General features: G+C 49.9%; 2 protein-coding genes across 19 annotated transcripts in view; one reads left to right on the forward strand and one right to left on the reverse strand.

Annotated features, from left to right (window-relative positions):
• Window positions 1-15,450, forward strand: part of SECISBP2 (SECIS binding protein 2) — a 39,844-nt gene extending 24,394 nt beyond the window's left edge. For all 14 annotated transcript variants that reach the window (XM_067745006.1, XM_067745008.1, XM_067745009.1 and 11 more), the window contains 7 exons: window positions 1,638-1,804; window positions 2,510-2,648; window positions 4,284-4,407; window positions 5,044-5,264; window positions 13,373-13,527; window positions 13,866-14,058; window positions 14,509-15,450. In XM_067745006.1, the coding sequence (XP_067601107.1) occupies window positions 1,638-1,804; window positions 2,510-2,648; window positions 4,284-4,407; window positions 5,044-5,264; window positions 13,373-13,527; window positions 13,866-14,058; window positions 14,509-14,612 (1,103 nt within the window). In that variant the 3' untranslated portion in view covers window positions 14,613-15,450. The remainder of the gene's footprint in view (window positions 1-1,637; window positions 1,805-2,509; window positions 2,649-4,283; window positions 4,408-5,043; window positions 5,265-13,372; window positions 13,528-13,865; window positions 14,059-14,508) is intronic.
• A 992-nt stretch (window positions 15,451-16,442) lies between these two features.
• SEMA4D (semaphorin 4D) overlaps window positions 16,443-22,698 on the reverse strand; it is a 118,761-nt gene continuing 112,505 nt past the window's right edge. The window contains exons 17-20 of one of the 5 annotated variants that reach the window (XR_010945136.1): window positions 22,035-22,244; window positions 18,312-18,409; window positions 17,733-17,939; window positions 16,810-16,947 (exon numbers count right to left, since the gene is read on the reverse strand). Coding sequence is in view for 1 of the 5 variants with exons in the window: in XM_067745025.1 (XP_067601126.1) it covers window positions 16,809-16,966; window positions 22,035-22,244 (368 nt within the window). In the remaining 4 variants the exon portion in view is untranslated. Of the gene's footprint in view, window positions 16,967-17,684; window positions 17,940-18,311; window positions 18,410-22,034; window positions 22,245-22,698 lie in introns of all 5 variants that reach the window. The other 4 variants (XR_010945135.1, XR_010945134.1, XR_010945133.1 and 1 more) reach the window with 4 other exon arrangements.

The following is a 22,698-nucleotide window of genomic DNA, read 5'->3' on the forward strand; positions in this document are numbered from 1 at the left end:
CAGTGAGACGTCAGATATTACTTGTCTTGTTGTTCCACTTTCTGTGGTGAGTTGTTTTTCCCTTGCTACTTTCCATAGTTTTTCTTTGTTTCCACCTTCAACAGTTTGACTATGATATGTCTAGGTGGGAATCTCTATATTTATCCTACCTTTGGTTGGGTACTGTTTATCCTATTTTGGCTTTGTAGATTAAAGTTTTCATCAAATTTGGGAAATTTAGGGCCATTATTTCTTCAGAATATTTTTTGTCTTTTCTCTTTCCTCTCCTGGCACTCCCATTATATGTATAGTGGTATGTTTGTTGTTGCTCCACAGGTCTCTTGAGGCTGTCTTCATTTTTTCAATCTTTTAAAATCTTTAAGATTTTTCTTTAAATTGAATAGTTTCTATTGATTTATCTTCATGTTCACTGATTTTTCTACCATCTCAAATCTGCTACTGAGCCTTTCTCCTTTGTTATTTGTATTTAATGAAATCCTATGTTTTCATCTATTCTCATAGTTGCCTTGAAGTCTTGGTCATCTGTGTCCCACAGCTGGGAGCACTCAAAGACAGTTTCTGTTAACTTCCTTTTTTCTTTAGTATGGGTCACACTTCCTTGTTTCTTTGGAAGTTTGAAAAATTTTTTGTTGAATACTGAATATTTCAGTTAATATATTGTAGCAACTCTGGATTTGATTTTTTCCTTCTGAGAGTAGTGATTGTGCTGGGGTTTTTTTGTTTTGTTTTGTGTAAGGAACTGCCTTGGTCTGAATTTGGTGGCTGTCTTCCTCACAGTGTGTGGTTGTTGATGTCTCTGCTCAGTTATTTTTTTTTTGTTTTTATTTTGTTTTTGGCTTGCCTTTCCAGGAGTCACCCCTGTGTCTACACAGCACTTTTAAAACATATTCCAAAATTAAGGAGGGTGGGTAAAATATATTTGGAAAAATACTGATGGTTGTTGAAGCTGGACAGTGAGTACCTGAGTTTGTTGTTATACATTCTCTTTTTCTTTGGTATGTGTTTAGAAATTTTCCTAATTAAAAAGTAGGGGGAAAGTATGAACAAGTTAACTATTTCCTTGGGAACAGGAACAAGGTGGGAAGTAGAACAGAACCATAGTATGCAGTTGAAGTATACTGAGTAGTGATTGTGGTCATGTATTTACACTGTGCAGGGAATTTAGGAAAGTATGTTTATGTCTAGAAAACTCAAGAGAATCAACTTGAAATATAACTAGGATTTTATAAGGTAGTGAGGTAGAAGGTATGCATAGGGAAGCCAGTGGCCAACTCCTGCAAAGGCAGTGTCAACTGAAAATGGTGGAGTAAAAGGCATCTTAAATCTTAAGTACAAGCTACCCGGAAAAATTCTTAATCAAAAAATGAGACCCACACATCATCAGATTTTACTGAGCAACATAGGAGATTTGATTACAACATAGGAGATTTGATTACAACATAGGAGCAATATAGGAGATTTGATTACAGGGATAGGAAGCTGGTTCTCTAAGGGACAATTTGATGAGGATGAGGAAGGTTGTGGGTATGGGCGGGCAGCATAAGGAGCCCCTGAGACAGATCTGCAGCGAGCCTGCCCTCTGGAGCCAGGCAGGTGGCGGGCAGCAGCCTGAGCCATGTGTCCCTACTGTGTTGTAGTCGGGGCGGTGCCCGTCCTCTCCAAAGACTCCATGTCAGGGAAGAAGGGCCACCGCTTTGGCCAGGTGAAGACCCCGCACAACCCCTTAGACTCCAGCGCCCCCCTGATGAAGAAGGGGAAGCAGAGGGAGGTCCCCAAGGCCAAGAAGCCAACCTCGTTGAAGAAGGTGTGTGGTGTTTTGTTTGAAATTGGGCATGAGAAAACCTACAGACTCTCCTGTATCTGTGTTACTCCTTTCGACTCTTACATTTTTAGATTTTAACCTTCACTCTCATTTGAAACTGCTCTTGTCAAGATGGGTACACGATTTTCTGAAAGATGATCCCTTGCTCTTCCCACATGGTGTGCTAGAGCGAGTGAAGCAGGGTGCCTTAGCTGCTGGAGGGGGAGGCCTTCTTTATTTATTTTAATGCTTTGGAATGACATGGACAGAAAACCAGAAATGGGGGAGTATGTTCTCATTCACATTTTTTACCCTCATTCTACCCAAGGCAATCTGTCTAGTGCTCAGATTTGGTAAATATTGGACACTTCCTGGCACACGTTCTTTGATTTAATTTTCAAAGCAGCCTGTGGAGTGTGGTGGGTCTCAGATGGAGGAAGGCATGTCTTGCCTGGGGCCAGGTAACAGTTGAGCTGCACAGTTGCATCAGAGCCCAGTTCTCACATGCCCTGCTCTGTGCACCCAGGGGGAACATGCTGCTCCTGGGCTGTGGGTGAGAGGGTTGGGCCCACCCATGGGGGTGGGTGGGGAGTAAGGGCACAAACAGGCACAGTGCCAACCAGCTTAACTTGGGTGGCTTATTTTGCAGAAGAGCTTATTTTTAAGTGCAAGTATTTAGATGTTTTGATCGTTTATTTAATTTTAAAGATTATTTTGAAAGAGCGGCAGGAGAGAAAGCAACAGCGTCTCCAAGAAAATGCTGTGAGCCCAGCTTTTGCCAGTGACGATGTGCAAGATGGAGAGAGCGGTGGTGACGACCAGGCCCTCGGGCAGCCTGACCCCTCAGGTACCGAGTTCTGTTGGTTTGCTTCTTAAAGAATCCTTCAGCGGGGGCAGCCGTATGCACAGCCAACTGTCTGGGCTTTGCCCAGCCCTTGTCCCTGTGTGGTAAAAGCACGTGGGCGTTGGGCCTTGGGAATGCAGAAGTTTTCAGTCTCCTAACTTGACAGTAAGAGGACGTCCCTATGGGCATGTGGAGCTTCTGGTGCCTCTGCTTCTCAGGGGTGAGAGGGACAGAGGGGTGAGGCCCCTGAGTTCGATCTGTGTGACATTGGATGGTCCTCGCAATTTGAAGTGCCATGAGAATTAACACCATTAACTGCAGAGCTGCTTGCCCACAAGTGTGTGAGACATGGTGTCATACAAGAAATGGGTTAAGTAAGCATTTTAGTGAATTACACATTCAGAACAGTACACAAATCAGAAGCATATAGCTTGAGGACTTTATACCAAGTTCAGAATTGTATCAGCCCCACAGTCCCCATGATTCCCGCTCAAGGCCTCAGCCCTGTCTGCAGCCCTACCCGTGAGCTTTCAGGCTTTGTTCCAGTGGAATCTTGTAGTGTGTGCCCCTCTGGCCAGCAGTATATCTGTGGCCTGTAGAGGTAGTACCAGATTGTCATTGCTGCATAGCATCCAGGTGTACAAACGTGCCAGGTGGCATGGGAGTGTTGTGGGCGTTTCCACTTTGGGGCTATTAGAAGCACAGGTGCTGTGGCAGCGTGGGATGTATATAGGGGACGTGAGCACCCCTCCTGCTGGCATTTCCCCGGGGTGGATCTTGGGGTTGGGTCCACTGCCACCCAGCCTAGAGGCTCCTGCCATACAGGCTGCCAGGGGTTTTACAAGCTACGCCTATGGGTGGTGGAGAGGCCAGCCACGGGACATTGTCTTTCCTGGTGGATGAACTCCTTCCTCTGGTGATGTTATTGCACTTGCACTTTGGAAGTGTCTAGAAGTAACAATTTGAGTGTTGTAAGCTGTTATTGAATCCTGTCTGATGGATTTAAACACACCTATTGTGGCTTTCCCAGTTTAGATGTTCAGCTTCTCTTTTAAGGGTTATTTGATAAAGGAATGGTTTCAGGCATTTGCAAAAAAATTGAGAACTAATAAACCTGCTTTTAAAACTTATTGATAAGAACTTCAGGTTAAATTTCAAAATTAAAAAATAAATTTGGCCACTGAAACCACACATTTAAAAATGGTTAGGGAATTCCCTGGTGGTCCAGTGGTTAGGACTCCACGCTCTCACTGCCAGGGGCTCGGGTTCCATCCCTGGTTGGGGAACTAATATCCTTCATGCTGCGTGGTGTGGCCAAAAAAACCAAAAACAGTTAAAATGGTAAATTTTGCAAATATTTGCCGCAATAAAAATAAGAAATAACTAAATAAGGGGCGGGGAGGCACCTCTAGGCAGTGCAGAGAGTCGCCCGGTTCTTCTGATTTCCCAAGCCATTCCCATCACTCCTCTGCCTGCTGTGACACTCGGTGGCCGTGTCTGGATGTGGCGGGTGTGTGCCGCCAAGTCTGGCTGCTCTGGCGACACTGCCGCTGTTGAGCATTCCCTGCCTCAGTCCCCGCAGTCTGTGTGTGGAGCCCTGGAGGGGCCATGCTGTGACTTCTTTCTCTAAAACTCCAGGGGGAACAGAAGAGTTGGTGTCCTGTGCTTCTGTGGCAGAGAGCAAGTCGGAAGACCAGCTGGGAGCTGAGCCCCAGAAGGAGGTGGACGCCTGCCCCAAGATCCACAGCCGGCGGTTCAGGGAGTGAGTGAGCCTGGCAGCTGTGCCTGCAGTGGGGCCTGGGGCACTGTGCTTACTCTGACACTGGGCGTTGAGTTCTTCACCCACTGGCTCATCTGGGCCCCGGTGTTTGCATCCTCCCGGTGGAAGGTGGCTAGGACCTGGTTGTAACACATGCCAGGGCTACCTAATCTGCTCCCGAGAGGTCCTAGTGCCGTGATGCCAGAGGTGCCCTTGAATCCAAGCTGTGGTTGGGGGAACGGGTAGTGAGGTGACAGCCCGTTGCATCTGGGTTCCCCTCTCGTTGTGTAATTTCTGTATGTAATTTCTTAGGGCACTCCGCCTCCTTCCCTCCCACTTTTCTTCAGGATAGACTCCCCAAACATTTTTTTTCATGAGGAGAGGTGCCCGGGAGTAGCTGCCCTGGGGACATGGGGCCCAGAGGTCTTTTGTCCCTTATAGTTAGGGCTGGAGAGGATGCCTCCATCCATACCTTTCATAACATCCTATCAGGAGTTCCACCTTTTTGACTAGTATTGCTCATCAAAGCGTGATTTCTTGAAAGTGGCATGCTGTCCCCCTCATCTGAGGTGTGCCAGGAGCAGTGCGCTGGAGTGTCGCAGCCAGTGGAAACGTGACTGTGTCTAACGTTTCTTTCAGCTACTGCAGCCAGATGCTCAGTAAAGAAGTTGACGCTTGTGTTACGGACCTGCTGAAAGAGCTGGTTCGTTTCCAAGATCGTATGTACCAGAAAGATCCAGTCAAGGCTAAGACCAAACGCCGACTTGTGTTGGGGCTGAGGGAAGTTCTCAAACATCTGAAGCTCAAAAAGTTGAAATGCGTCATCATCTCCCCCAACTGTGAGAAGATACAGTCGAAAGGTAAGGGCGCTGTGGCGTCCCTGGCGTGTGGCCCCCTGCAGTACACACCCTCTGGCTGCCACACACGCATCAGCAGCTAAGGGGCACCGAGGCCTCGGCACCTCAGTTTGTTTCATTTTCTCTTAATTGAGTAATTTGTTTCCAGAGTTTATGGGATCAGCCAGTGCATTCCTCTGTGAGGCAGGCTGTGGTCTTCACAGTGTGGCTCAGCTGGCCTGCGCAGGCCTCTTGTGGTTACTGGTCACTCGCACCACAGAGGCTTTGTGACTGGCAGCTAGGCGGTCCCTGCATTGGGCTTTTGTCCGTTTTAAATGTGCTTGCTCAGTCTGTGACTAACTCATCTGTCCACTGATTAAAGATGGGTTTGTTGGGCTTCCCTGGTGGGACAGTGGTTGAGAATCTGCCTGCCAGTGCAGGGGACACGGGTTTGAGCCCTGGTCTGGGAAGATCCCACATGCCACGGAGCAACTGGGCCTGTGAGCCACAACTACTGAGCCTGCGTGTCTGGAGCCTATGCTCCGCAACAAGAGAGGCCACAACAGTGAGAGGCCCGCGCACCGCAATGAAGAGTGGCCCCTGCTCGCCGCAACTAGAGAAAGCTCTCGCACAGAAATGAAGACCCAACACAGCCAAAAAGAAATAAATAAAAAGAACAACAACAACAAAAAGATGGGTTTGTCCAAGCACTTGGCCATCTTACTGATGCTGGAAGGTTGGTTCCGTTTTTCGGGATGTGATACGCTGGGCGAGGTGACCGACAGATGGACGTCTGTGACACCTCCCATTGGCCCTTGGGTGGTCCATTTTGTGTCCTCCTCAGGCTGCACGGTAGAGGGGTTGTCAGTTAAGAGCAGAATGCCGTCACTTAGACACTGGTCCTCCATCTTCGTGTAAGTGTTCGGAGTCCTTCTCTGGTCCTATTCCTCTCTCCTTCAGTGTAAACTTCCACTCGGCTGGAACTGGACTTTGAGGGATCCAGTCCAGATCCTAGCCCTGAGCTTTTCTGGTTGCTGTTCCAGTCTGAAGACTTGAGGTTTCCTGACTTGCCTGCAGCACCCAGGGGCACTAGGGCAGCAGCTGGACCTGCTCATTGCCAGCCCAGTGGGCTTATCCCCGTCCTAGTTCAGGGCAGGTCCAGTCCCAGCCATCAGAAAGGGGTCTCGGGACCTGCCTATTCGGTTGTGTGCTGGCAGTGTCCCCACCACAGTCCCATGGCAGGCGCTGAACTTGAAATGAATCACTCCTCAAGCTCTCACCCGGCTGCCTGAACCTCTTAAGGCAATGGGTGCATCGGGCATTCTGCAGCGTCTCTCCTGGAATCGTTCCAGGCTCTGTGCTTCCTGTGCAGCTGTCGTCCTGGGGACGGCCTCCCCCATCTCCTGTTGGGGTGTGGTGTTTAGTGGCTCTCGTGCACTCCTTTGTCTCGGGGTGTGCACATCCCCCAGTGGCTTATGAGAGAAAGGGTACATGGCAGCACATTTAGAAGATGGTGCTTGAAATCCAGGCTTTCTGGTTTCTGACCTTTTCCCCTTTGTTCTCCCTTATCTCTGGAAGCTTGTGGGAAATTCCTTGTGCGCAGGGTTCTGGGAGGTGGGGCGGTTTGCAGGCAGTGCCCTCAGTTCTCGGACGTGCTGTTGGGTTTGTGCTCTGAATCTCCCTACAGTTGGTCCTCTCTAGGCTCTTCCTGGAACCATGTTGCTCAGATGCTGGGCCTCCTGCACTGCTGTCCTCCTGTGACTTTTCCTCTTCCTTTCACCTCTTTCGTTTGGTTCTGTTTTCCGTAAGGATTCTTCAACTATGTCTCAATCTTTCTGTAGAGGTTTTTATTTCTGCTATTATTTTTAATTTCTGGGAGCTATTTTTATTGTTTTCTGAAGTTTCTTTGTGTGTTGCAGCTGCCATTCCTCTGTGGATGTGTTTCCTCCCTGAGAATAATAGTGATGTGAGGTTTCCTTCTCCCTGCATAGCCTCCCTTCCCAGGTGGTTTGCTGTTTTGATCTCATGGTGGAGGTTTCTGCAGATACCGGTGTCTGCTATCTGTTTGTCTTTTTTTTTTTTTAATTATTAAATTTTTTTGGCCACACCGTGCAGCATGTGGGATCTTAGTTCCCCAACCAGGAATCAAACCTGTGCCCCCTGCATTGGGAGCACGGAGTCTTAACCACTGGACCACCAGGGAAGTCCCCTGTTTGTCTTTAACAGCTATTATAGCTGACTAGAAATCTGGGGGTGGGGCTGGCATTTAAAGGCTTTGAGCTGCATTTGAGGGCAGTGGTTCTCAAACTGTAGTGAGCATCAGAGTCACCCAGGAGGCTGGTGAAGACACAGATTCCAGAGTTTCTTCCTGAGCAGGTCCAGCAGGCCCCAAAATTTGCATTTCTAGTAAGTTCTTAGTTGCTGCTATGGATGCCAAGCTAGAACCTCTGCTGTAGGATGACAGCTGGGCTGCTGCTCTGTCTCTCTGACTCCATATTCCCTGGGGAAGAACTCTCTTACCTCCTGCTGGGAGTCTGTGACCTTGTCCTTATGCCCACGGTTAGAAGTGTGGGTCCCAGTGTCCCACAGACCTGCCCATCTGCCTCACCAGAGGCCTGGCACTGGCATGTCGGCTGGGTGAAGTGGGTCTGGACATCAACTTGCTGTCACCTCATCTGAACTTCACCCTGTCTCTGAAGTGCCCGGTGCTGCCTGTTAGCTGCCAAGCTCTGGGGATTGAATTCTAGGGTGTAAATGGCTGGGTCTAGGGGTTTTCCCATTGTTGGCTTAGGTCAGCTGAGTCAACTGTTTGCATTTCAGCTTCCAAAACTTTTTTGCTCTTATCTTGCATTCTCCTGTGGATTTTCACCTTTAAAAGACAAACCAGGGACTTCCCTGGTGGCACAGTGGTTAAGAATATGCCTGCCAATGCAGGGGACACGGGTTTGAGCCCTGGTCCAGGAAGATCCCACATGCCACAGAGCAACTAAGCCCATGTGCCACAACTACTGAGCCTGCGTTCTAGAGCCCGAGAGCCACAACTGCTGAGCCCATGTGCCGCAGCTACTGAAGCCCACGTGCCTAGATCCCGTGTTCCACAACAAGAGAAGCCATCCCAGTGAGAAGCCCGCGCACCTCAACGAAGAGAAGCCCCCCGCTCGCCGCAACTAGAGAAAGCCCACATGCAGCAACAAAGACCCAAAGCAGCCAAAAATAAATTTTAAAATTATAATAATAATAAATTTAAAAAGACAAACCAAAAAATGGGAATTTGTGTACTCAGTTGGCAGTCCACCTTGCTCTTTCTTTAAGCCTCCACTCCTCTGACTGTGGCAGAGAATGGAGCTAAGAATGTACTGATGGACATCTCAAGGATTTGTTACTCATTTAAAATACGTTGTTTAATCATCCGTCCCTACATTGTTTTTTTTTTTTTTTTTTTTTTGCTTTGAAGCATAAAGAACTCGATTATGTGTTTTAGGAATGTTTATTCCTTTGAAAAGATAACCAATAGATTGTCATCATTTTACATGTAAAATTTAGTATTACAGCCTGGGATTATGTTAAAATACTGTATTTGCTCCGAGTGGCATTTTTCTGATAATTCTGAACTTAAACTTTAAATGGAAATTGTTTACCTGATTGAGCATTTGCTTGTTTTAAGTTGTCTTCCTGTGGAACTTTGAGAAGTCGGCACTTGGAGATGCTTTCAGCTCTCACTAGTAACGTCGGCTGGGAGCTGGGCTGAGCAAAACCATCTTGACTTGGCTGCTGTGTCGGGGAAAGCAGGGCATGCTTCCAGTGTCCTCTCCCAGGGGAGTCAGAGGATGCGCTGAATTCCCTCAAAACGAGATGTGACAACACGTGTGAAGTGTGATGTCATCTACCAGGGAGGCTCCTTGGGGCTGGTCACATGGGCACCCTCTGCCTGGCATGTCCCCACATTCCAAACTCACAGAAGGAAAGCTGGTGTTCAGTGTAATCCTCATATGCATTTTGGGTACAGTAGCCACTCTTCGTAGTTGGGGTGACAGGGGTCCTCCCAAAGCCCAAATTCAGGGACCAGAAGGGTCAGCCAAGTAAGTTGGCCTTTTTATGGATGGCAGCTGTTGGGCCGGTTGCATTATAGCTCTTTTCGGTACACTGCTGTAACAGCCTTTGTGACCAGCTCCTGGGTTGGGGTACACAAGGCAGAGACAGACCCTTGAGTGAGAGGCCATGGGGCTGATGTTGAAGAGACTCGGTCAGCCTCCCATGGTAAGCTGAAAATATCTCACTGTAAGGAACACAGCCATCGCCTCACCTCTGGTCCTGTCTCCCCCTTTTCACCACCTGCCCAGAACTGTTTTTTCTTTAAAGTTTATATCCCCAGAGATTTCATCCTCATCTTTGATACTCTTCAGGTAGATCTGGGGCAGGGGGGTGGGCAGATTTCAGGGATATGGGGCTTAACCATTAATCCCCAGTCAAACCAGCTGCAGAATCAGTTCCCAGTTCCCTCAGAGCAGTAGGATGTGCATTTGAGAAGTTCCTCTTGAAAGAAGATTAGGTAATCATATATAATTAGATACCAGGTGATAGGAGATCTTGGGAAATTTTTCCTTCCATGCAGACGTTGTGTGTTCACTCAGGAATTGGTCAGTTTCCAGAGGAACCGGGGCAATGCCATGCTGTAACCTCCTTTCAGATGCTAGGTTCAAACAGCTCACCATGCAAGAGGGCAGGATTCAGTGCTTGTTACTTTCCTTTGGGAGTAAGTCCCCCCAGATACTTCCCACCACCCAGAGGCAACCACCATTGCCATATTTTGATGTGTCCTTGTTAGTCCGTGTGTGTGTGTGTGTGTGAGTGTGAGATCTGGTGTCCTGGATCCCATTTGTGCCTTGCTCTTTTTAGTATCACAGTCTGGCTCGGGACACTCCCATTCTTCTGGCTGCGCAGTCCCGGGCTGATGGTCACTTAAGTTGCATTCAGATTTCTGTAGCCGTAAACAAGGATGCACCTTTCACACTGTAGTTTTTTTCTTTTTTCTTTTTTTTTTTCTGGCCACGCTGTGCGGCATGCAGGATCTTAGTTCCCCAACCAGGGATCAAGCCCACACCCCCTGCAGTGGAAGTGCAGTCTTAACCACTGAACCACCAGGGAAGTCCACACACTGTTGTTTCTTACTGAAAATCTCCGTAGGTACATTCCTAGAGCGAAACGGCCTGTGCACTTACCAGGTTAACGCACATGCCACGCTGCCCCCCGGGGACACTCCAGCCCCAGAAGCCGGGCTGCTGCTTCCTCCTGGCCTCCCCACCCTCTTGGGAAGATTCTGTTAGCATTTTCTTGTGAAGGGAGGTTGAGCACCTTTCCACTTGTTTAAGGGCTTGGCATTTTCTGTAAATTGTTGATTCTTTACCCATTTGTCTTTTAGGATGTCAGTCTTTTTTATATTTATGTATACCTTTTTTTAATAAATAAGAGCCCCTTTGGGTAAGAGGTGTAAATATTTTTGTTTTGTCATGTGTCTGTTTTTCTTTAAACCTTTTTTGGCCATTCAGAGACTTCAGGTGTGTACATATTAGTATTTTTTATTCTTGTTTTTATTGCATCTAGGTTTTGTCATTCATCGACCTTCCTGCTCCAGGATTATTAAAGATTTTTTTTCTTAATTCTTTTTTCTCCTGGTTCTTCCATGTTTTCATTTTTGTTTAGGTTGAATGCATTTTAGTCTAAGATGGATCTTTGCAGAGGCTGACCTGCTCGCTGTCCCTTCTGCACCTTCTCCGGTGCTTCAGAGTGCTTTTGCAGACCTGCTCAAGCACCACGCATTTGGGTCGTTTCTGGACCTTCCATTCTGTCGCTCTTCATCCCCCGTTTACGTTTTTGTAGTTTTATAGCAAGCTTTAATACCTGGCGATGCTAGCCTGACGTTTCCTTTTTCAAAAGGCTGTTCTCATATTATGTATTGGGTTGGCCAAAAAGTTTCTTTGATTTTTAAGTAAAAATAAAAGACACATTTTTCATTTTCACCAAGAACTTTATTGAACAACGTATTCACCCTTTTGTTTCACTACCTTCTGCCATTTTTCAGGCAACTTCATAATTCCGTATTCCCAAAACTTTTTGAGCAAAGAACTGTCCCGGGTGCCTTTTACAGTCTTCCAGGAAATGGAAATTTTTTCAGTCAAGAGACTTTTGTAAAGACTGAAATAAATGGAAATCTGAAGGTGCAATGTCTGGTGAATACGACGGATGAATCAGAACTTCCCAGCCCAGCCAAGCTGTAACAGTTTTTGCCTGGTTATCAAAGAAACATACAGTCTTGCGTCATCCTGATGGAAGATTATGCATTTTCTTTTGACTAATTCTGGATGTTTCTCAAGTGCTGCTTTCATTTCGTCTAACTGGGAGCAGTACTTGTTGGAATTAATCGTTTGGTTTTCCAGAAGGAGCTCATGATAGAGAACTCCCTTCCAATCCCACTGTATATACACCATCACTTTCTTTGGATGAAGACCAGCCTTTGGTGTGGTTGGTGGTGGTTCGTTTTGCTTGCCCCAGGATCTCTTCCATTTCACATTATTGTACAGTATCCACTTTTCATCACCCATCACAATTTGTTTTAAAAACGGAACATTTTCGTTACGTTTCAGTAGAGAATCGCATAACGAAATACAGTCAAGAAGGTTTTTTTGCTTATGTGGAACGCAAACATCAAAGCGATTAACGTAACCAAGCTGGTGCAAATGATTTTCAGTGCTTGATTTGAATATTTTGAGTATGTCGGCTGTCTCCTGAGTGTGGTGTAACGTTGATTGTTCTCAATTAATGTCTTGATTTGGTCGCTATCAACTTCAACTGGTCTGCCCGACTGTGCAGCATCAGCCAGCGAGAAATCTCCAGCACGAAACTTTGCAAATCACTTTTGACACATTTGATCAGTCACAGCACCTTCTCCGTACACTGCACAAATCTTTCTTTTGCGTTTCCACCTTTCTTGAAATAATAAAGCATAATATGCCGAAAATGTTGCTTTTTTTCTTCCATCTTCAATATTAAAATGGCTACACAAAAATTCACCAATTTTGATGTTTTTTTAAATGCATGCTGATATGGCAGCTGTCACAATACAATCTAACAAAATTGTTTCGAATGAAGTTAAAGACATCTAAGTGCTACTGGAGACATCTTACGGAAAAAAAGAATGAACCTTTTGGCCAACACAATATTTTTTAATTTCTCAAAAAAATCCCACTTAGAGGAAGTTACAGTATAAAAAGTTTTACATTAATATAAAATTGACGTGATCATATTGGATCATTCCATCCAAGAGCATAGGTGCCTTTTGTTTAGATTTTCTATTGTGTTTCACTAGCATGTTGAAGTTGCTCTATAAATCTCTCACGTTTCTTGCCACATTTATCCTTACCTGTTGTAGTGTTTGGTTGCTGTCATGTATAAAGTCATTTCTTCCGTTTTATGTTCTAGCTGGCTGATGCGTGTGTGCATACTGGTTTCTGCACTACTTGTGCACAGACGTCCAGATGTGATCCTCCTGTTGGTGGTAACTTGTCAGTGCTGCTGGGTTTCTGGCTTCACAGGCATGTCACCCGCATGCAGGGCTCCCTTAACCCTCTCTGCTCTCAGTGCCACCCCCGCCCCACTCCTGCCTGGCTGCTGCTTCGCTGGGAGGCAGGGTTGGAGGTACTCAGTGACCTCTCTGGGCTCTGGATTTCCATCTTTTAAGTGGGGTGCAGCCTCCCCCTCAGGGTTTTGTGAGGATATAGGAGCCAGTCCACACGAGCCGTTAGACCGAGAGTGGCACGCGGTATTCAGCAGATACTTAACCAAGCCTTCATTTTTCCATTACGCACAGCACCAGCACCAGATGTTGACTTGACGTGGACACGTTTTATTGCTTTTAGAAGTGTCTCTTGGAGAGTTGATTTCTTCCATGTGGCCTAGAGTAGTAGTGTACTTGCACCGCAGTGACTGGCTCTCTCCTGGTCAAACCTGGCCTGGTACACTGGCTTGAGTAAGGAAATAGCCAGGAGTGTCACTGTCGGGAAAAGCCCTTGGCGGCCAGTGTCACCAGCACGCTCGTGTGATGCACTTCCTTGTCATTTTCATTGTCCTTTGACCAGGTGGGCTGGACGATACCCTGCACACCATCATTGACTACGCCTGTGAGCAGAACATCCCCTTTGTGTTTGCTCTCAACCGCAAAGCTCTGGGGCGCAGTCTGAACAAGGCTGTTCCTGTCAGCGTGGTGGGGATCTTTAGCTACGACGGGGCCCAGGTGAGATGGCGAGGGGGCGCCGGCCTATCTTGCTTGTGGGAGGGAGTCGGGAGGGATGGTGGTTGTCTGCACTTCCACAGCACAGCAGCCCTGAGCCTCAGGGGCCCCCGTGTTGAAGGCAGCAGCGTTGGTGGCCTTCTTTCCTTAAAAGCATGGAAGTGTGATTCCGAATTTAGGTCCAGGCTCACTCCTGCCGCAGAGGAGCCTTAAGCAGGCCTGAGGTCAGCACCTGCTCTTCCCTCGGGCAGCACCGCAGGCGGGCATCACCCTGCTTCCCCGTGGAGGGCGCCATCGCCAGTTTGCAGGGGATGTCACCTGTGCTCTCGTTTCTGCCCAAGGACCAGTTCCACAAGATGGTCGAGCTGACGATGGCGGCCCGGCAGGCGTACAGGACCATGCTGGAGAATGCGCACTGGGAGCTGCCGGGAGAGCCTGGGCCCCTTGCACCCGCTAGCCCGCCCACGCAGGGCCCCAGCTGCTCTGCAGAGAACAGACCCCTGGCCCCTGCCGGAAAAGAGGAGCCACACTACAGTGAGTGCTGGGGGAATGGATTTGGGGTTGAGCCTCCTCTAAGTCTTCATCGACACTGATTAAAAAGGGTGCCCAGGAGAGCAGCATGGCCACTGTGGCAGGACCAGCTGCAAAAGGCCCCGTTAAGACCCGGCCCTTGTTTAAGAGGTGGTCTCAGACTTGGGAGGGCTGGTCAGTGGATGTCTCAGACAGACCTCGGGTCAGATGGCACCCAAACAGAGGGCATCCTTGAGGACAGCTGTATCCCTGGCGGGCGGTTGTCAAGGCCGGCGTGCGCCAAGGTGCTTGGTGCTGCTCACGAGGGGGTTGCAGTTGGGGACTTGGGCTTGAGTCCTTGCTGGGCCCCATTTAGGGAGCTGGTTCGCTGGGCAGGCCACATGCTGCTTGCTTTCCAAGAGACTTCCCTGACTGTCCCTGCCGTTCATCAGCTGTGCACTTTCTTGTTTCCAGTTGAAATCTGGAGAAACCATCTGGAAGCATACACTCGACGTGCCCTGGAACTGGAGGAATCGCTGGAGGCTTCGACCTCTCAGATGATGAACTTGAATTTATAAAAGTTCTTTCCTGTGTGTTTGTGTATTTGGGGTAAGGGGGCGGGGGCTGAAAGACTTCGGGGTCTTTTTCTTCTTCTCAGTTCTTCGTTGACCTAGTGTGTGTTTTGTATGACTGTTTAATTGGGAAGTTAACCAGTGGTGTTTGTAGGCATCCAAAAGCTGCGAGTCCCATGGACGGGCACTTGGTATGCTGGCGGAAACCTTTTCACAAAGCCTCGGGATGCAGCCTTGGCCCTCTGAGTGCAATATGAGTCTGGAAAATGCTGGAAAAGGTGGTACTTGGAGTACTCTGCTGCTAAGGGAACGTCTCTCCGTTGCAGAGTAGCTGAGCCAAGTTAGTTTGTGGAAAGCAGCGGGGGTCTGAGGTGATGTGGCTGGGAGGCAGCGGGGTGCCAGCCTGATGTTCCCGGTCCCGGTGACCCAGCACAGCCCTGCAGAAGCCGCTGGACGGGCGCTGTGGGAGCCAGTGTTAGTGCAGGAGCGGTGGGGTGGGGAGGGGTTCCTTTCTCAGGTTGTGGCTTTTTGGCCAGAAGATTTGGGGGTACTTGGAGGGTTTGCTGAAATGAGCCTCAGGAGGAAAATCGGTTCTCTAACCTGTGACCTTTTGACATGAATTATTCCTTTTATTCTTTATTTCGCAAAGAAACAAATGTATATTGAAGTTCCTAAATTTCAGTTTTCTGCAAATAATCTGCAAATATTTTTTTTCTTTTGTAAGTGAACATATTTTGAATGTGGTTTCTATCTTAGAGGCCAGAAGGATAGAAGTTTACTTTCATATTTTCCTGTAAGTAAGAGGGCTTATTTATTTTGAATAAAGAGTGATTATTTAATTTCACTGGAGACTCCAGTCATCTTGGTCTAATCAGTGGTCCTGCGTCCTGATACGTGTCTTTTGGGCACTCTTCTTTGAACTGAAGGGGACTGAGCAGGGAGAGGTTTGCTGCGCTCAGGCCTCTTGGGTCTCGAAGTAGAGACTAACCCTTAGAGACTGTTGCTGGACCCGCCTCGGTCTGGCCTGCTGGCGTGCTGGTCACGGGAAATGGCAGGAACGAGTTTCACTGCTTTGCACTTGTCAAGCAAGCAAGGTATCGTGTGGGCTTGAAAATACTGTTAGTTGAATTCAGTCATGCCAGATGTACCTCTGAGAGTGAGTGGCCTGTGACAAGCAAATAAAAGTGGAATAAGGAGTCGGAAATGGCCCGCTGCGTGGCCAGGGCTGGCGGCGAGGTGGAGGTCATCTGTGGGAAGCACCAGTCTATCTTCTCATCTGTTGTTCCCGGTGTGTGCCCTGCTTTTCCATACACTTTCTGAGCTGTTTAAATGAGGGACATGCAATCTGGTCCACCAAGCCCTCCATCCTGTCACAGGTTTCTCCCTCAGGGCCACCAGGAGGAATAGCAGGGAGGACCCCACCCTGTGTCAACTATAGTAGGTTTGAAAAGTAAAGGTTCCAAATGAACTTATAGGGAGAAAGTTAAATAGCTTGTCAGCTGCATTCAGCAGTCTAGAATTATAAAACTGACAAATCAAAAAATCATTAAGAAATCTCTGCTAGAGATGCACGTTGTTTGTCCAGAGCCCCCAAGGCCTCTGGGTCTGTAGTATTTGTTCAGATTAGCTGAACAAAGTACGTTGGGTTTTTAACATCACATTCATTCAGCTCCTGAGAGGGTTCACTTGTGTGACTTAATGCTGAGTTGCCCTGGTCATGGTGTCATTTTCCTGACAGAGGCCACTGCTGCAGGTGACACAGTGACCTACTCTGTACTGATGGTGCCACAGAAAGCAGGCAGGCTCCCCAAATACAAACACGCTTCACTGAGCAAATGTAGAAAGAACTCTTTATTTTCTTCCAACAGTTCAGAGAAAACTCATCCTCATAATCCCATTTCCCACCAGGACCCTGCATGTTGACGTTGTGATAACTGCAAGTGTCTGTTTTGTTTTGTTGGGCATGAAAGTGCTCTGACTGTATCCAAACTTGAGGAAGAATCATAGCACCAAGGAAAGGGCCCCAGTCTTGGCGCTATCCACTCCGCAGCTGTGGTGGCTGGAGCCTACCCGCACTAGAACCACAGCGAGGGCCGATGGGTGTTTCACCGAAAACCCTGTCACAGTGCGTGGCGGTCCGTGAGCCAGCTCGGCGTCTGCTGGCAAGGTGGGCCAGCAGCTGGGTGGGCAAACGGGACAACTTTAACCCCGAAGCCAGCCGTCCTCAGAAGCCTTGTTCAGAACGGATCCTCTAGGTGACTGGCTGGAAATGTGTGCTGCTCTTGTACGAAGGTACCCAGCTTCAGGACAAGGGGGTCTGGAAACAGCTGTGGTCATGAAGCTGAGGAGACATCCATTTGCTAGGGTCACAGGAGAAGTATAACTTAACAGAGGTTTTGGTTTTATGATAGACTGGCATTCCATTAAAAAAACGTCATTCCACAAACAAAAAGTATCTGTAAGGTTACAGGCTGAGCAGCCTCGGCCTTCATATTTATACACACAAACACACACACGCACAGCGTGAACAACTAGGGACCCAGAAGCATGTGTACAGAGTAGCCTCATCAGACCCGCACCGCTGTGAGAAGAGTGACTGTGACCTGGGAGAGGCACACAGCTGACCTGCTGGCTTTTCCGCTTCATACAAGCTCGGTGCCCAGGCCGTGGCCGCCAGTGCACAGGTGCACACTGGGAGCTTTAGAAAACAGGCCGAAGCTCTGATATTAGTGAGGAATAACAGAGTCTCTTCAATCCATGTTTGTTAGCTCCTGAGTTGGGACCTCAGCACTCAAGGTTTAAGGCAAATTCTTGTCATTTGAAGCCTTGCCCTTCCCTGTCCTTTAGAGTCGAGTGGCTAAGTATGAAGGTGGCTCCACAGCAGTAAAACCAGCAGTTAAGAGGGGACTGAGCTAACACTGGGCTGTTTAGGGGGCAGGGGGCGGCCCCTTTGCATGACATGAAATCAGTCAGATGGTGAGGAGTGACCTGTGGAGCATAACAACAGTGCTTCTGGGGGAGGAACCGTCATGCACACTGCCGTCTTAACCAGGGTTTCTGTCTGTAGCCTGTTAACACCTTTTTGGTTTCCTGTTTCTGTCAGGCCATTCTGTCCCATCTAAGCACCTAATTAAAAGAGGTTTCGGCTACTGTCGCAGGTTCACTCAGGGCTCCGTGTTCTCCACTGAGCAGCCCTGATGGCCTCGTCCAGCAGCGGGGAGGCAGCTCACTGCCCTGGGGCGTCCAGGGCTGCATGGCAGGTGACGGCAAGGTCGGCTTGGGGTTGGAGTCAGCACTGCCTCCTGGTGGCTAGGTGTCCTGGTTACAGCGTTCCTGAAAGAACAACGTGGACTTCGAGTTCCTGGCAGAACAGGAGGGCCTCGAGTCCCCTTCCCGTGTGCTCCCTGTGGGGTCTAGGGTCCCGCGGGAGGGAAGCCTGGTGTGCTAAGCTGTGTCTGGGGGTCGCAGTGGCCATGGGGGCTTCTTGCCAGAACCAACTGGCCCTGCCTGATTTCGGTTTCCTGTAAGGGCCCCACCCTGCGCTGACTCCCTTCCGGGGATTGGCTCCAGGCTGGATGGCTGCGGGTGGCAGGGGTGCAGGTTTCAGAAAGCAGAACTGCTCAATGGGCCAGCAGGAAGCACGTGGGGCCCACTGGCAGCACGGGCCCCCCAGACCCCTGCCCTCCCTCGGGCCCGGCCACATACCCACTCCTTCCTCCAGCTGTGCATCATGCGGTCGTGTTCCCCGACCACGGCCCTCCAGGTGGCGAGCTCTCTGGTCCACCTCTCCTGCTGGGTCGCCTCTGCAAGACAGAGGCGGGGCTCCAGGTCTCAGCTTGCTGGCCTTCACGGTCCCCCGGGGGCCCTCCACGCACCGAGGCTGTGCTGTGAGCTAGGTGATGCCCCTCTGTAGGGCCGAGCCAGGCCGAGGCAGCCAAGTGGGCAGGGGTGAGGCGTTTACCCCTCGGGCCTCGCCTTCCTGGCTGCAGGGGCTTCCATAGTCAGTGCCCCCTGCCTGCCCTTCCCCGGGCCACCAACTCCCACAGCAGCTGCTCCCCAAGGTCACAGTGGCCCCAGCCGCACATCTCACTGGCCCTTTCTGTGTAGCCAGGAGAGGGGCTAACTCCCCACACCTCACGAGCAATGCAGATACTCTGGGGCTCGTGGCGGTGGGGGGCAGGGGCTGCTGCTGCCTCCCTCGAGTGAGGCGGGAGCTGAGGTTCAGAAACCTGCTCGGTAATGAGGTCTGGCGTCCCCTTACGTCACGTGCTACTCGCCCCGCACTGCCCTCCTTTTGTGTTTGATCCTGAATTTTGAAAATGAGTTACTTGTAGGGGTTGTCAGGGTGGCGTGAGTCTGAGAGCCATAGCTTTTCTTTGTAAACATAAAAATGCACCCCGTCATTGCTTTCAACTATAGCTCACGTGACTAATTTCAGAAATGGGTTCCAGGGACTTCCCTGGTGGTCCAGTGGGAAGACTTCGGGCTCCCATTGCAGGGGGCCCGGGTTCGATCCCTAGTCGGGGAACTAGATCCTGCATGCATGCTGCAACTAAAGATGCTGCGTGCTGCAACTAAGACCCGCCGCAGCCAAAATAAATTCTTTTAAAAAAGCAAGAAAGAAATGGGTTCCAACGACCTGAGTCCTTCAGACAGTAAGTCGAACTAATACCCTGAGCAGAGCTGAGCAGGCCCAATGGTGACGGTAGCCACACAACCAGCCCTCGGCTGGAGCTGCCCCATCCCAGGACGACAGTGGGAGGCACCCAGAGTTCTGGAGGAGGGCCCTTAGTGGCCCTTCACTACAGGGGCCCTGCAGGGGCTCCTGACTCAACACGTGCGAATCCAAATCCCAAAAGAAACATTTCATCTTCTAACACATCCTCACCCACCACCACCCGTACCTTCAGTAAACATGGTGGGGTCTGTGGGGAGATAGAAAATACTGAGCTGTCTTAACTGTGCTCATGCCCTCTCCTGGATTTTGGGTCTACTGTCCACAGAGTGACCCAGGTGTACATTTTCTTGCCATCAGAGTCAAGCCCTGCTCCTTACTGGCTAGTGAGCTGTGTGACCTTGGATGAGTCACTTAACCTTCATCATCTGTGAGCTGCACCTTCCTTATAAGGCAGCTGAGTTAGATGAGGTCAAGCAGTAATGGCCCCAACTGCCTAGTTGCTTCTCTGGCTACTCCTACTTAGCTACTTGCTGATAGTACCGTTCACTTGACTTCTGGATAAGAGGTCACAATTTGTAAGGCACACTTATGACGAGATCATTCATTTTACCTTGACAGCAACAGGCAAGGGCATTCTACAGAAACGACAGGAACGGAGGTTCTAGGTGGGAGCGAATATTTGTAACTTCCTTTTCTCTGTAACCCCCACTTAAAGGACAAAGGACCTTTTAAAATATGTACATTTACATATAAACTCTTGAAGAAGGACAAAGAATAGGAGAGGAAACAGTGAAAACCTGAAAGTTGAGAAGCAGAGGGACCAGTGGAAACGGCCCCTGGCAGAATCAGCAGACCCAAGCACACAGGGTCCTAGGCCAGCAGCTGGGAGACGCTCAGGAGCTTGGGCAACAGGGAGTTGGCGCGCAGGCTGCTTCAAAGGCTGTGCAGAAGCAGAAGCACGTGGCCCCAAGGACCCTAGCCTCTCTGCACAGCCGGGGAGCTGCCCTGCCTCTGCTCCCCAAGAGACTGTGTTCTTGGAGAGCACAGGACGGGTGACCTGGGCAGCACCCGCACTGAAGGCAGACAGGATGGTGGGCTTTATGTACTGAATGATGAGGCCCCAGCCTCTTGCCAACCTAAGTCCTCACAGATGGCCCAACCTAAGCCCTGGACGGCCTGCTGCTCCAAGTGTGGGCTGTAGCCAGAGGCCCTCCGCACGACAGTGGACGGGTGTGAGGCAGACCAGCCTCCTCACTAGCGCACGTAGGAATCTCCTGGAGAAGTTAACACAAGGTGCTCCCGGGACTTCTGAGTCGCTGTGCATTTCTAACGAACTCCCAAGTAGTAGGAATGCTGCCTGTCCAAAGACTGCACCTTGGGGAGAAAGGGCCTCGTAGGAGGGATCTTTGTGCCCCTCTCAAATGTAACCAACAATCAAGGGTCCCAAGACTTCTGAGGGAAACAGACAAAACCACCAAAAAAGGGCAACTGGGAGGGAAAAGAAAACTGGAAAATCCTCTCAATAACCCTCGAGAGGGGAGAAGACACCGCATCCACAAGGCAAGAAGAGAATGCACTCATGACAGAACAAAATGAAAACCTCCGAGTAATAAAGTGTGAGAGTGGGATGAAAACTAACAGGTGTGCAAGATAAAGTTGAGAAGCGCTAACAGAAGCAGAGGTGACAGGAAAGAGAAGATGGACCACCCCAAGTAGCCCAACATCTTGGAAAACAGTTCCAGAAAGAACAGGAAATGAAGTGGAGAAAAGTGAATAAGTGTTGAACGCTTCCGAGAGTTGAAGGCGGGGGCTTCCACGTGTGACGGGGCCCAGCCAAGCACGCACTTGCACAGCGCTCAGAAAGCCAGTGGTCACACAGGGTCAGTGGCAGGCTCTCAGGAGCCAGAAGACGGGGCCAGCCTCACACACTAGGGAATGATTTTCAGGCCAGAACTGTCCAGCCTGCTGGACTCTCCAAGTGTGAAGATGGAGAAAAGACATAGGCTCTCAAAACACTGACTCCCCCCATACACCCTGGGTGTGCCAGAAGAGACACTTCACAGAAGAATGAAATCAAAGAAAGGAAGGCACGCCGGGAAACACATCACGAGATCCAACAGAGAGGAATGGAATCTCTAGCCTCAGCGGGAGAGCCAGTCCCAGGGAGGCACTTGGCTCCTGGTGCAGAGGTTCTGGGGATGCTGACAACAGGACACCAGTATGTCTGTACTGACTGGGGACTGAACTGCAGGGTCTGATGTGGAATTAATGACAAGTATGAACCAAGCAAGTAGGAATCGGCACAGTGGTTACCTACGTGGGAAACAAAAGTACCGGAGGGGAAATCATAATAGACTACGGGGTCGGCCAACCTAATAATGTTAACACAGGGAATTCCCTGGCGGTCCAGTGGTTAGGACTCCGCACTCTCACTGCCCAGGGCCTGGGTTCAATTCCTGGTCGGGGAACTAAGATTCCACAAGCCATGCAGCCAAAAAAAAAAGATTGAGTCTTCTATCGGGAGGACGGGGGATTGGCAGCCAGCATGCATTCATGTGTGCACACGGGTACAGGTGTGTGCGTGTGCACACACACATGCATGCACCAATGAGGCAGACAGTGAAAAGCTAACTCATCCATGTTCGTGAAACCCTACAGGTAATCCCCAGACTGAAATGTTCCCATGCAAGTCTGCTGCTCGAGGGACAAGGGTAAATAGTGAAGAGTCGAGGCTAGGAGAGCGCACTTACCGAGTCTGGTCACGGTGACTCGCACCTTGGAGGTCTTGTTCCCCGCCGTGGCGAGCGCAGAGCAGCGGTACTCGGCGCTTTCCCGGAGCGCATCTCGCAGCCAGCTGAGCACATGGGCCCTGCCATCAGGCAGCGCGTGGGTTTGCGCAGGAACACACACCTCCAGCTCTCGCCCGTTCTTCTCCCAGAGAAAGTGAACGTCCGCAGGACCTGGGGGCACACAGACCACCTTCACCACCAGGACCCCCACTAGGGGTCATGGGAACCATGGGAACTATCCTGGCACGGGAGATGGGGGCTTCCCAGATTAGGGGCCTCGTCCCAGCTGGACTCAAAGTGACAGTGCAGTTTTCCCGTAAGTCCCTGTCCTTCCCCTGGAGGAGGCCTGGAGGTGGTTCCCCACTGTGGTCCCCAGTGACCCTTGGGAGCAAAGGGGTACAGACCCCTTAGTGCCTTGTGCCCCATGGCTCCCTGCTCCCTGACCTTGCTCAGGTGCCTTTTTCAAAGCACACCTGCGTGGCCATATCCCCATGACACACTCTAGGCCATTGGGGGCACCCCCTTTCCCTTTCTCGCCGGGCTGTGCACCCCCGTTGGAGTGCCTGGTGGCCGAGCTCTGGGGCGGATGTCTGTTTGGCACAGAGGGTCTGGGCCTGGGAACTTC

Source organism: Pseudorca crassidens, chromosome 7, assembly GCF_039906515.1.
Source record: "Pseudorca crassidens isolate mPseCra1 chromosome 7, mPseCra1.hap1, whole genome shotgun sequence".
Taxonomy (NCBI): domain Eukaryota; kingdom Metazoa; phylum Chordata; class Mammalia; order Artiodactyla; family Delphinidae; genus Pseudorca; species Pseudorca crassidens.